Source organism: Apus apus, chromosome 3 (assembly GCF_020740795.1).
Source record: "Apus apus isolate bApuApu2 chromosome 3, bApuApu2.pri.cur, whole genome shotgun sequence".
NCBI lineage: Eukaryota > Metazoa > Chordata > Aves > Apodiformes > Apodidae > Apus > Apus apus.
In genome coordinates, this window is record NC_067284.1 from 85,285,035 (window position 1) to 85,297,286 (window position 12,252).

The following is a 12,252-nucleotide window of genomic DNA, read 5'->3' on the forward strand; positions in this document are numbered from 1 at the left end:
GGAATGCAATATGAATGATTCTCCCTTACTAATGAAATAATATTTTTCTGAAAGGTTTATACCATCTTTTAATATGATCGTTATTTGTGCTTCTTTTAGAGTCCACTACCATGGATAAAAGGCTTGAAGTGGGGAGAATACGTTGGTTCCCCAAGTGCTCCAGATCCTGTTGTCTGCTTTAGCCAGCCCCATGGAGAAAGGTTTGGCTCTCTCCAGGCTTTACCAACTAAAGCTGTCTGTGGTTTGTCCTGCAAGTTTTGCCTCTTGATGATATATAGCAAGGAGCAAGGTATGAATTATTCTTACTCTCTACATGCATAATTGTGCGAACATGAGCCATAAAAAAATTAAATCTAATGCTGCTATTATTCTCCAGCAAACATCCAAAATTTAGTCACTTTTTCCAAGGATTGATTTATAAATCCAGTAAGAGCTTCCATATGTTTTATCTTTCCTGGAGGGTGGATACTATTTGTGATTTTTTGAAACTACATAGAGGCATCCTGTAATTAAGCTTTCATTAAAGGGACTGAAGGACAAAGATTTAACTTTAGAACTTGCCAGCAGACTTAGTCCAGGAAGAACTGCAAACCAGATGAAAAGAACATGTGGCAACAGAAAGGAGAATTAAGTGATTGCTTTTCATAGAGGCAGGGAATGAGGAAAAGCTTTACTAGTGAAAAAGCAGAGGCAAAGGATCTTCTCCTTTCAGATGAATATGCCTCAAAGGGATTCTTATTGATAATGTACAAACAGGCTCTTATACTCTTTGTTTTCTTTGTAAGGTGTACTAGTGAAGGTTTTTTAGAAACAAATGTCAGTTTCTCCTCCACCCCTAATAGATGTAACATTTCCTCAAAAAAAGCTTTATCCTGGTTGTAAACTGTCTTTGGATAACACTGAATGTTAGCATAATCTCTGAAAACTACATTTGTTTATAATACATTACAGATTAAGCCATAGCCTTGCAACAAATACTGTATTTTGAAACTTCAGGGTTTTTTCTATTCTAGCTTGTGATAAAACATGATCCTGAGATTTTAATTGTTGACTCTCAAAGTGATCAACTCTTTGGTTGCATGTATGACACAATATTATATGCCTTCCTTCAGGTGTGAGAAGCATGCACAGTACTGACATTCAGTGGTCAGCCATCTTGAGCTGGGGATATGCTGATAACATTTTACGACTGAAAAGCAAGCAAAGTGAACCTCCAGTAAATTTTATACAGAGTTCACAGTTCCATCAGGTAAAAAAAAAAAAAAAATCAGTCCCTTGGTCTTCAATTTAATATTGCTAGTCTAAATGGTGGCCTAACTTGGCAGTAGGTACTACTGCTTTCAGATTTCTTGGAGATGAGCATCCAAACACAACTGGTTTTAATCTGTATGCTTCTCCATTGGAATGTGTCCCTTATTGCTTCAGTGTGTCTTGTTCCTGGATGTGTTAATGTACCAGGTAAAGATCCCTTTTGAATGCATCTGATTTTTTTTAGCTTTTTCTTTTTCCATGCTGTGGAAAATTGGTGTGGATTTATAAAAGCTTACATTCGGGGGTGAGAAAAATGAACACAGGAATTGTTAGGGAGCACTGCAGAGTCTCTGTTACTCTCCAGTGGTTGGTGAGATTCCAAAAAAAAGATTTTGGTGGATGATATGGCTGTAGATTTAGAAGTCTGCAACAGTTCACTGCTCTTTAGCTGTAAATTCTGGGCTACACAGAATTTCTCTCTTTACTTTGTTTCTGAAGTGATAACAAAATTACCTAAAGTAGGTTTATTTTAACTCTTGGATTTCTTGAGGTATTTTACATGGCTTTTCTTAGGATAACCAATAAAGAATCTGTTTGACCAAAGGCAATGGCATGATGAAAATAGCAATTAGAATAGCTTGTTCTAACATTTTTTGGCTTTGTTTTGTCTTTCCAAGGTAACAAGTTGTGCTTGGGTGCCTGACAGTTGTCAGCTGTTCACAGGTAGTAAATCTGGTGTCATCACAGCATATATGAACAGGTTCACTAGCAATATGGTAAGTTCCATTCAATAAGATTTATATTTAAGGTTTTAGCTGGGTTTACTATTACAGTCTTTTTTTAAACAAACTGAGAAAAGGGGAATATGTTCTATTCAGGAGAACTGTTAAAAGATCAAGTGCTTGTTTAGTATTTATTTTTGCAGAATCCTCTGACATTGTTACATAGATTTAACTTGGCATGTTTATTTGTGGGGTTTTTTTAAGCTGTTGTTCACATACTGCTAGCCTGTAGTCAGCCCTCATTGTCTGGGGGCATAACTGGTTACATATACAGCTCTGACTGTATTCAGGTTAGGGCTTGAAACTGAAGCTGGTACAGTGAAGCTCCCTACATTAAGGAGTAACTCCTTCTGTGAAGGAGACAGAGCCTTTCAAAGTCTTAACAGAAACAGTGGAATGCGTTTCCCCAAAGTAAACATTTCAAATGCAGAAGGCATTTAACACTACATAGAGCCAGAATGAAATATCTCCCAGTGTATATGTTAACCTCTTCACTTTGTCATCTTCCCCAAAGGAAAAGCTATGAGAAAGGATGGGAGAAAAGTAACTTGCATTACTTAATGCATTAGAGAAAGATACTGAGATACTAATAGAAATCACCTGGATACTATGTAGTAATAAGCATGGTATGAAAGCATAAAAAGAACTCTAATTTAATCTTCTGGTTCACACTAAGCTTCTGTCCGACTTTCTCCAGCAGTAACCTCTTCATGGTTTTAACAGAGTTTTAGCTTTCTTGACAGGCCATTTTGGGTGCATCTACAGGATTACCCATAGGAACTACTAAACTTAACTGATTTCTCAAATTTAGCTTCATACAGATATTGGCAAACATGTTTGTAGTATTGTACTCCTTGCTGCACTTGAATCAGCATGGGCTGGAGGGAATTTTGGTATGATCTGCACTGCCTACACACTTTCATGTTTTCAACAGTGGGAAACAGCAGATGCTTTGACTGGAAGAGCACAAACATAGTGATTTCTTTCCTGGCTTTCCTCCAGTTTCTGGTGATCTGCCACTCAAAATACTTGAGTTCAGCAACATAAGAGTTTATAAAATGAAGTAGAGCTTGAGGCCTGCAAGCTTCAGTTAATTGGATCTTAAGTCAGGCACTTCAGCTGCTCACCAGAATAGTGAACTTGTAAATAACCTGTACTGAGACTTGGATTCCAGTTAAATTTTTTTCAGGTACTAAAATAGAAATTCAATATACTTGCCTTCTGCAATGCTAAGAAGCTCTAGTTTCTTTGTTCTTAAGCTCCCTGCATTTCCTAGAAACAAGTGATTTTTGTTCAGCTGCACAGATGTTATCTCTAAGATCATCTTTGCTGAATTTCTCAGCCCTGACAGTTTTACATGCCCCAGGTAGACTGACTTTATGCCAATTCTGTAGCTCCTGCTGTTGAGTCATTTCCCCTGCAGGGAATGCAAACATGCTTCCTAGCATCTGTTGTGTATGCATTTTGTCAGCTGTTTGGTGACAAAAGAGAACAACAGTCTGTTACAATGCAGTACTTAAAATTAATATTTTGCCCTGTTTCACATTTATATAAATTCATTGCATAGGCATAAAACAAGTATTACATTGTTAATTGGATATGGGAATTCAAAGACATGCTGTCAGAATTGAAAAATACATCCACTTTGTACTTCTGATGCTCTGTCTTTCCTAGCTTTTGTTTAAGAGGGTCAAAAAACTAATGAAGTAGAGGGTTAAAACTGATCTATCTTGACAGTAACTCGCAGCTCCATGAAAAGCTCATCTAAGAGTTTCTGGTTATACAAATGACCCCAGACTTCTCTTGCTGACTATTAGAGTTGTCAGGCAAACAGGAGAGCACTGTAGTAATCTCTTTGAGCAAAACTGGGCAGTGATCATTTAAATTCTCTACCCAAATGCCATAGGCAATCATTTGGGGTAACAGAAAGAACCGCTATTTAAAAGTAGAGACATACCTGCATGTTATTCCACATCTAGATACTGTTTTAGTGGTTGTCATTGAAAAGCAAGCGGGAAGTAAAAAGGGATGGTATTTTAGGCACAAGGTAATTATTTAATAACTTATTAGACCTTAATACAATTGGTGCTAAAATTCCAGCTTGTCTCATTACAATATTGTTACAACCAACCAGTGAAGAATCAAAAAAACACAGCTATTAGCAGACCAAATAATTCACTTCAATTCAAGTGTCAAAATGCAGCTCAACAGCAAACAAAGGAGATGGGTGCAGTACAATAAAAGGCTTATCAAAATCAGTTCTTCAGAAAATTGAAAGTCTTGATTGTTCCTGTATCTTACTTGGGTGAGATGCTCAGTAGCAAGAGCAAAATGACAGGTCTTACTGTTGTCAGAAAGTGTATTGACTTTTGCAATACTACATGGATTATATTATCCCTGTTAGTGCAGAAAGACATGGAAATTTTCTACAAACTTTAAGCATATGTATACTTTTTTCTTGTCTGTTTCTAATTTCAAGCTCTTTGTAGACCTGCAATATGCATCCTGTACCCTCATACAAAAATGCAGTGTACTCTGACACATGAGGAAATAAGCAGAAAAATGTTCCTCTTTTACAAATATTATTCTAATCTATATATAGCAAGTTGTCTTAATGAAAGCATTAGTATTCTGATCAAGCAGCTTCTTTGACTTAGCCAGTTTTCAAGAAGTCTTAATTATTTCACAATATATAACCTGAATAAGAAGTGTTACTTGGTGTTAAATTTGCTGCTTTAGTTTTTATCTAGCAGTTTCTATATTTAAGCTTTACTTTCTGTGTATTTTTTCCAACTTGGTATCACCGAAGGTATCACTTTGCACCAACTTGAGGAATTCCCAGTAACTTACTGCACACATAGTTATAACTGCTGAACTGCATTTTCCTTCTGTGTTTCAAAGTGCTTCTTCTAGATGCTAAATTATTGAGGACTGTCATTTTGTTGTCATGTGGAAACAGCAGTCTTGTAGAAAACAAATCAGTTGATTTCAAGGTGTGTATTTTAGACAGAAGTAGTACAGGAGTTCTTAATTTTGATTCATTGGACCATATAAAAATGTTTGCTTAGACTAAAGCACTGGAAGCACGAAGTTAAACATGAATGATATATATGGCTTATCACATTATAAAGTATTAAACGTAATTAATTATTAATGTTGCTAAACTGATGACATTAAAAGCAATGGGAACTGTTTTTAGAGTCTAAGAATTAAACTTGTCCCTAGGCTTATCCTTTACAGAAAAAAATACATTAATTTTCTTTTTCACAAGTTCATGTTTTATCTTGCTGTTTTTCAGCCTTCAGAGATTGAAATGGAGTCACAAGTCCATCTTTATGGTCACACAGCAGAAATAACAAGCTTGTTTGTGTGCAAACCATACAGTATAATGATAAGTGTCAGCAAAGATGGAACCTGCATCATATGGGATTTGAACAGGTACAAATATATATATAACTTTTCCAATGGCTTGCTTTTAAATTACTGTTTTCCAGCTCTTGGGTATCTTTACCCTTTTAAAATGCATTGATTTTTTTGTTCTGTCAGTATCTTAATATGAAGTCAAACACTGTTTTTTCCTGTTAAGGGTGGGGAAGTTATATAATGAATGTGAAAAATACCATCATAATGGAAAATGTTGATTGAAATTAATATAACTCTTAAATATTTTCCTCGAAAAACCTTTTCTGTGTTTGAGTCTGAACTCTAGGCTTGTTCTCTATTTTCTTCAGGCTGTGCTATGTCCAAAGTCTGGCTGGACACAAGAGTCCTGTGACTGCAGTTTCAGCTAGTGAAACAACTGGTGATATTGCAACAGTTTGTGATTCAGGTATATTTGGCAGTCAATTAAGCTGTTTTGGTTGCAGACCAAATCATTAATGAGAATTGCTATTAAATTAGTTGAGTGTGTGTGGTAATCATTTGAGACTGCATTTGGTCAAACAGGAGTGCTCTTTTTTTTTTTTCACGCAGTGACATATAAACTTCTCTAGACATAATTAGATGGGTGTTTTGAGTAAAATGTGGAAAAGCCAACAGCTTGATCTCTTTATAAAAAGTCTTTAAGTTTCAACAGATTCCTGGGAGACCTAAGTTCTGTGAAATTGGCTGCTTTCTTTTTAACAGATTTGTTGTCAAAGGCACATTTCTTCAGGGGAGTAGAGTATATCACAGAGCAACAGAATTTGTTATTTGCTGTATCACTTTACATGCTTCCTTATCCCCAGAAGCAATCACAGAATCAATCCTGTCTTATTTTAAAGTAGGGTTTTTTGTTTCCACACAGTACTGTTTCTTGACAAGAGCATTAAGTCCTGTTTGAGCAGTGGGTTTTTGAGTATTTCATTTATCAGAATGCTTATTGATTTGAAGATTGTGTGCTACAAGACTGTATTGAGGAAGCTATGCCAAGTCAGTCCTAGCAACATTTTGCTGTCTATAAGGATACCTGCATGTACTGTGTAAGCTTGAGACTGAGGAGGAATGGGGCCCACCCAGATGACAGAATATTGTTCCATTGATCCAAGGAGGTACAGAATGAGAAGGAAGAGAGCTTAACTTTGTTTATCCATATTGTTAGAAGCCAGTTATTGACCGAGCTATTGCTTTGTTTGGGCCAACTTTCTTTTCCTTCAGTAAGATACAGGTCTTACTGAAGAATCTTTCAGTCACCTTCTCTTACTGGAGTCCTCCACAGACTTAACTGAAATTAATACTGTTCCAAACTGGGGGGTGGGGGAACAGGAGGGAGCAAAATAGCAGTCTGTAGTATTTAAAGGACTAGGGGAAATTATTCTGGCAGTTTCAGAAACCTAATATTTAGGTTTTAAACTGACATTAAGACTTTCAACTCCATTTCTGTAGCTCACAAACCTTTTTTTTTTTTCTGGAAAATATTGTATTCTTCTTCAATTGGTAAGGGATGTGAGTTTCAGTCCCTTTTAAGACAAAGCAGTGGCTGGGTTATTAGTTCTTGATAGAATCAAATAATTCCAGATAAACAGGTAAAATAACTGTGCTTGGTACTTTTGTGTATTTTGCTTAAAATGCAAGCCAGGATACAAGAACTACCTGTTCAAAGTAGATAGTATTAATTCCCTCTTAGTGCTTTCGTGTTAGTACATGAAAATGGATCATTAAAAGTAAATCTATATGGCACTTTCAAGTATAATGTCCCATAAATATGAATTGATGTTTTCTAAATCACTGCAGTGGCTTGGTGTTTTGCATGCTCCCTATCACAGAAAGAGGGAAGAGGTAGTTGTTTAGTGCAGCATGTATCACCCTGAATCATGTAAACCTTCTGATCTTTCCAAAAGTTGAATTCTTTAACACTTACAGATTCTGTTGCGTAGACCTAGCTGGGGTCTAGTTTTGTTTTATTAATACTCACATGCTGTGTTCCCTTGCAGTTGGAGGGGGCAGTGATCTGAGACTCTGGACAGTTAATGGTGATCTTGTGGGACATGTACACTGCAGGGAGAGTATTTGCTCTGTTGCTTTCTCTAACCAGCCTGAAGGAGTGTCTGTCAATGTGATTGCAGGGGGGCTGGAAAATGGAGTTGTAAGGTAAGCATTTGAGACTCTTTATTTCTTAAAATGCTTATAACTGAGGCTCACCATTTGAGAGAATGTAGCCAAACATCAGGTGGATATTTGGCTTTAAAGAAGGTGGACAAGCTCCTGTTCATTTTCCAATCATAGTTGCTAAACAGTTTGTTTATCTCTGAAATATCTGTAAAATTAAATGTGAAGAAAAATTACTCTTTCTTTCAGACTGTGGAGTACGTGGGACTTGAAGCCAGTACGAGAAATAACATTTTCGAAGTCTGCCAAACCTATTGTGAGGTAAAAAGATCTTAAGTATACAATAAATGAATTAATTTTATTTGGAGGAAAAAAAAAACCACAACAAAAACACAAACACGACAAACAATAAAACCACAACAAAATAGCCTTAAGTGTTGAACATGGATTTGACATGAGAACAGGATGTACAAACCCTTGTCTAAAAGAGCAAGGCAATCCTACTAATTATTCATGAAGGGAAATGAGCACAAGTGTACTGTATTTGAAATGACAGTAATAACTAGGTTCTACTGCTGGTGGATAGAAACTAGCAGAATTCCCTTGAAAACTGAACAATAGCTGCTCTTCCTATTTGTAAGTTCAGTATTTTTCTCCAGAATCTGTAAAAATCACAAGATAATCTTAACTTTGTATCAGACTCAAATAGAGGTTTTATTTGTTCCTGACTGAATGAAAATACTGTTTTCCCTGACCATTTTTTTTTTTCTGATGCTGGAAGAAAATCATGGAGAAAGGAGTAAAAAACTCAGAGCAGTCTGGAAGCTGCCATTTTGGAATGCATGCCTGATTTTCTGAGTCCCCTTGATGATTTGTATAAGCAGAATTATTCTCATGCCAAAGTGTTTTCAGAACACAAAGTATCAGGTCTTTGATATCCCCAGTGGTACAGCAATCTGCACAGAGGTCTTAGAGTTATGCCAAAATTTTACCTTAATGTCAGCATAGTAGCAATTCATTCTGAAATTGTTTGTTTTGACCATTGCTGAAATATCACTTAAAACCCCAAATCTCTGATCACCGTTTTTTAGAAATTAAAAACATTGCTTGATAGCAGTTACTGTCTTTCTGTAACCTCCTTTAAGGAGCATGTTTCACAAAGCCTATTGATATTTAGTAGCTGTTGAATAATTTAAAGTTTCCTGCTTAAATGAGACAGAAAATGGATCCTGACCTTCAGGCTCTCTAACATTACCCATGGCATGAATGAAGGGCTTTACTACACTTATATCTTAAGAAATACCTGGCTGAACAAAAGTCCTATCCTGTGCCATGAAATCTGATGGATTTAGTTTCTGCCTTTGCAGTTTTCAACATGTTGAAGTGCTGGACAAAGCTGTAGCTCAGTCCAATTGGTTACAAAAATGAATAAGCAGGAATATGCAAAACATAGCAATATGTTAATGTACTCAGTGGGTTTCCCCTGAGAGCTCATCTTTGGCTGTACTCTTATGGGTTTTTAATGACTTCATTTTAAGTAGCCAAATCTGATATGAAAATAAATTATCTTATTGTTTTTCAGCCTTACATTTTCCTGTGATGGTCATCACTTGTTCACAGCTAATAGCGATGGAAATGTTATAGCTTGGTGTCGCAAGGACCAGCAGCGCTTGAAGCTCCCCATGTTCTATTCATTCCTTAGCAGCTATGCGGCTGGGTGATGACTGTTCTTGCTGCTAACTCACATCTCTGATGCACTTTAAATTCAAAAAAAGACCATAGAATATCTTATTTAACAGGATTTTGAAGTACTTTGAGTGTCTATAGAATGACTGAACGGATTTTTACGAAGGACAGTCTAATGCAGTTGTAAAATTGCATACGTGCATGCACAAGCCTGCAGCATATCCAGGTCACCAGGAAGCTCTGGTCATATACTCCAATACCAGCAAAGTGACTCATAAATGCTCTAACATACAAGTCAAAATGCTGCAATATAAAACATAATAGTATATTTTTAAATTGCTTATTGGACAGAAGTATTTTAAAAAAAGGATAGTGCTCATTCTCCCTCATGTTGTAAAATAACAGCAGTGTAAAGTTCTGTACATATCTCTTAATGTCAGAATATGTATATCTGATTAGTTCAGTGTGATATAGTTAGCTCTGGGATAAGCAACCCAAAACTTAAAAATATAACACCACTTAAAATTGCTTTTTTTGAGAAGCAAAGAACTTAGTAGGTGCTTTTTGCACCATCTTATGGTATTGTAATGCTGAAAATTTAATTTGTTATTTGTAACATTTGCCATCTTCTCTGTTAGTGTAATAAGTCTTTACAACAGACAAAAAGAAAATATCTTAGTGATGGGTAGACACCTCATAGCATCATGAAGCAATAGTTAAATCATGTTTTGTTTTTGTTTTTTTTTTAATGTAGTGTTAACTCCATAACTTTGTAACACCTGGCTATTGCAGTTCTGTGGCAGAATACATATATATACACAGCTTATCTTCCAGAGCTCTAAAAAAGGTTTTAAAGAAGGCACAGATGTGCTCCTGTTCTAGTGTCACTGCAGTTCCATATGCTATAAAATGTTTTAATCTAACTGCTTGAATAATCAATGTTAACAGGCATCAGATTATTTGGAACAGTTTACACAGATAAACTGTGCAACTATTTATTCCTAGGTGCTATTTTTTTGAGGGGAAAAAAAAAAGCCTCCATTATGAAAGGCTTAACAAATTTAAATTATTAGGCCAGATCAAAAAAATAACATGTCAGTTGATGGATTTGAAGACCTCTAAACCTGACATCATGAATGAGTGCCTACTAGTCATGCTAACAGTGAAACAAGAATGCTACACAAGTCTGCTGTAGTTACATTTTTATTTTACATTGCTTTGCTTTTTAATCATTGAGATGTTCAGCTATTGCCATACAGACGAAGTGCTGTATCTTATGTTGGAGGTTCATCTGCCTTCAAAACACTGGATATGGAATAGTCAAGTTCTGATGAAGATGGCATACAAGAAATTTCCACACTTCTTTTGAAAATTCCAGTCATCAGAAATTCTTGCAACTTCCTGACTGAAGAACTTTTCAAACTAGAAAGACTAAAGAAAAATATTCTCATATTCCATGACAGAGAGGCTGATCTTTGGTTCAATTAAGCAAGTAGCTACATACTGTATGAATTGAATTTTAACTGTGTATATTGTAGCAGCATTGTATGGGATGGCTTTAGTCATGTTTTTCACTGTCTAAATGTTAATGTTAGGTCTAAATATAGACTGGATAGCTTCCTGGATCATGTTGAAGTAATGTGCTTTATTCCAGAGTTAAAACATAGAAATATTGTGGGTTTGGGGTGTTTTTGTTCTCCCTGGTTTGAGGTGTTCCTCACAAAGGCTTATTTTTATAAAGTAGAATTCCACTTGTTACAAGTTAATATGCAAGACTGCTGGCCTTGTAAAGAGTGCAATATTATATATTTTTATGTAAAAGTAAATGATTTTTTGAAGCAAGGAATATTTATTCAGCTTAACATTCTGGAACTATTACAGTAACATTGCAGTAGTATCTGTGCATGATGTTCTGAAATTTCCTGTAAATGTCACATTCCACACTCTCTTTGTATATACACTGTCACATTGTTGGGTAATAAACAGGTCTTTGTACCAAATTGTTTGAAATTATTAGAAATATGTTTTTGGCTTTGTTTCACCTCTTCTTTTAGGGATCATGCACACCTTGCTCCAGATCAAGTTCTGCTGACTCTTGTGGCTTTCATATTTTAAAAATAATGAAGTGGGGAAGTTCTGTTTATGGACTGCAGCATGTGACTGTCAAACTGAATGGGGGGTGTAAGATTGGAAGTGGGTAAATCCTAGGCATGTCACTTTGCACGTGAGGCCTGTGTCCTTCCTTTCTGTAGGATGTGGGGCTACAGTTCAGATCAAGTGGTAAAGCAGAGACATTGCCTTTGCTCCCAGCTGCCTCTTCCCTGATAACCTGACTGAGCTAAGAAAAAAAGGCAGAAAATCAATTCTGCTCTGGATTCTCTGAGGGAAAGAAGGTGATGTTGGGTAGAAATTGAGGCATCTGTCAGAGGATGCAGGGCTCTGGCTGTTGAAAGCTGGGGTTTGGAAGAGATTCGTGTGGCAAGGGCCATCTATTTGACACCAGTTGCAGGATTCTGTGGTAAATCCAGATCATTAAGCTCTGATTGGGGAGATCAGTAGTGAGAAAGGGAAGAGGAGGCAATAGCCAGATATTCACAGAGAGGAGAGGGGGAGTCTCCATTACTGAAAAAGGGAACCTTGATCTCAGGTTTCAGATCCACTGCTTAGACAAATCCATGAGAATGGATAGGAGAAACAAAAGGAAATCAGTAGAGAACTGTATCTGTGATGTGAATTAGACATGATAAATTTTTCTATAGGAAAATACGGTTTTGTGATTAAATAAAAACACATTTCAACTTTGAAACACCAACTTTAAGGATCTTTGCACTTAAACCAAATCTACCTTTTGAGAAAGAGTTGAAAGTTTCCTCAGGCTGAGTAAAAGTCTCCTTCCCTTCCTGCATTTTTTGATTTTATTGTGGTTGCAGGATCTACTATGCATTTTTGAGGATAGAAATCTAGAGAGCAGTGAGAGAAAAGTATCACCTGGTTTGCTACTAACAGT

At 36.3% G+C, this 12,252-nt stretch overlaps 1 protein-coding gene across 2 annotated transcripts in view; it reads left to right on the forward strand.

The window, feature by feature from the left end:
* LYST (lysosomal trafficking regulator) overlaps nt 1–11,255 on the forward strand; it is an 82,273-nt gene extending 71,018 nt beyond the window's left edge. For both annotated transcript variants that reach the window (XM_051614671.1, XM_051614672.1), the window contains 8 exons: nt 100–289; nt 1,113–1,249; nt 1,929–2,027; nt 5,332–5,471; nt 5,765–5,862; nt 7,445–7,601; nt 7,809–7,880; nt 9,142–11,255. In XM_051614671.1, the coding sequence (XP_051470631.1) occupies nt 100–289; nt 1,113–1,249; nt 1,929–2,027; nt 5,332–5,471; nt 5,765–5,862; nt 7,445–7,601; nt 7,809–7,880; nt 9,142–9,280 (1,032 nt within the window). In that variant the 3' untranslated portion in view covers nt 9,281–11,255. The remainder of the gene's footprint in view (nt 1–99; nt 290–1,112; nt 1,250–1,928; nt 2,028–5,331; nt 5,472–5,764; nt 5,863–7,444; nt 7,602–7,808; nt 7,881–9,141) is intronic.
* The last annotated feature ends 997 nt before the right edge of the window (nt 11,256–12,252 follow it).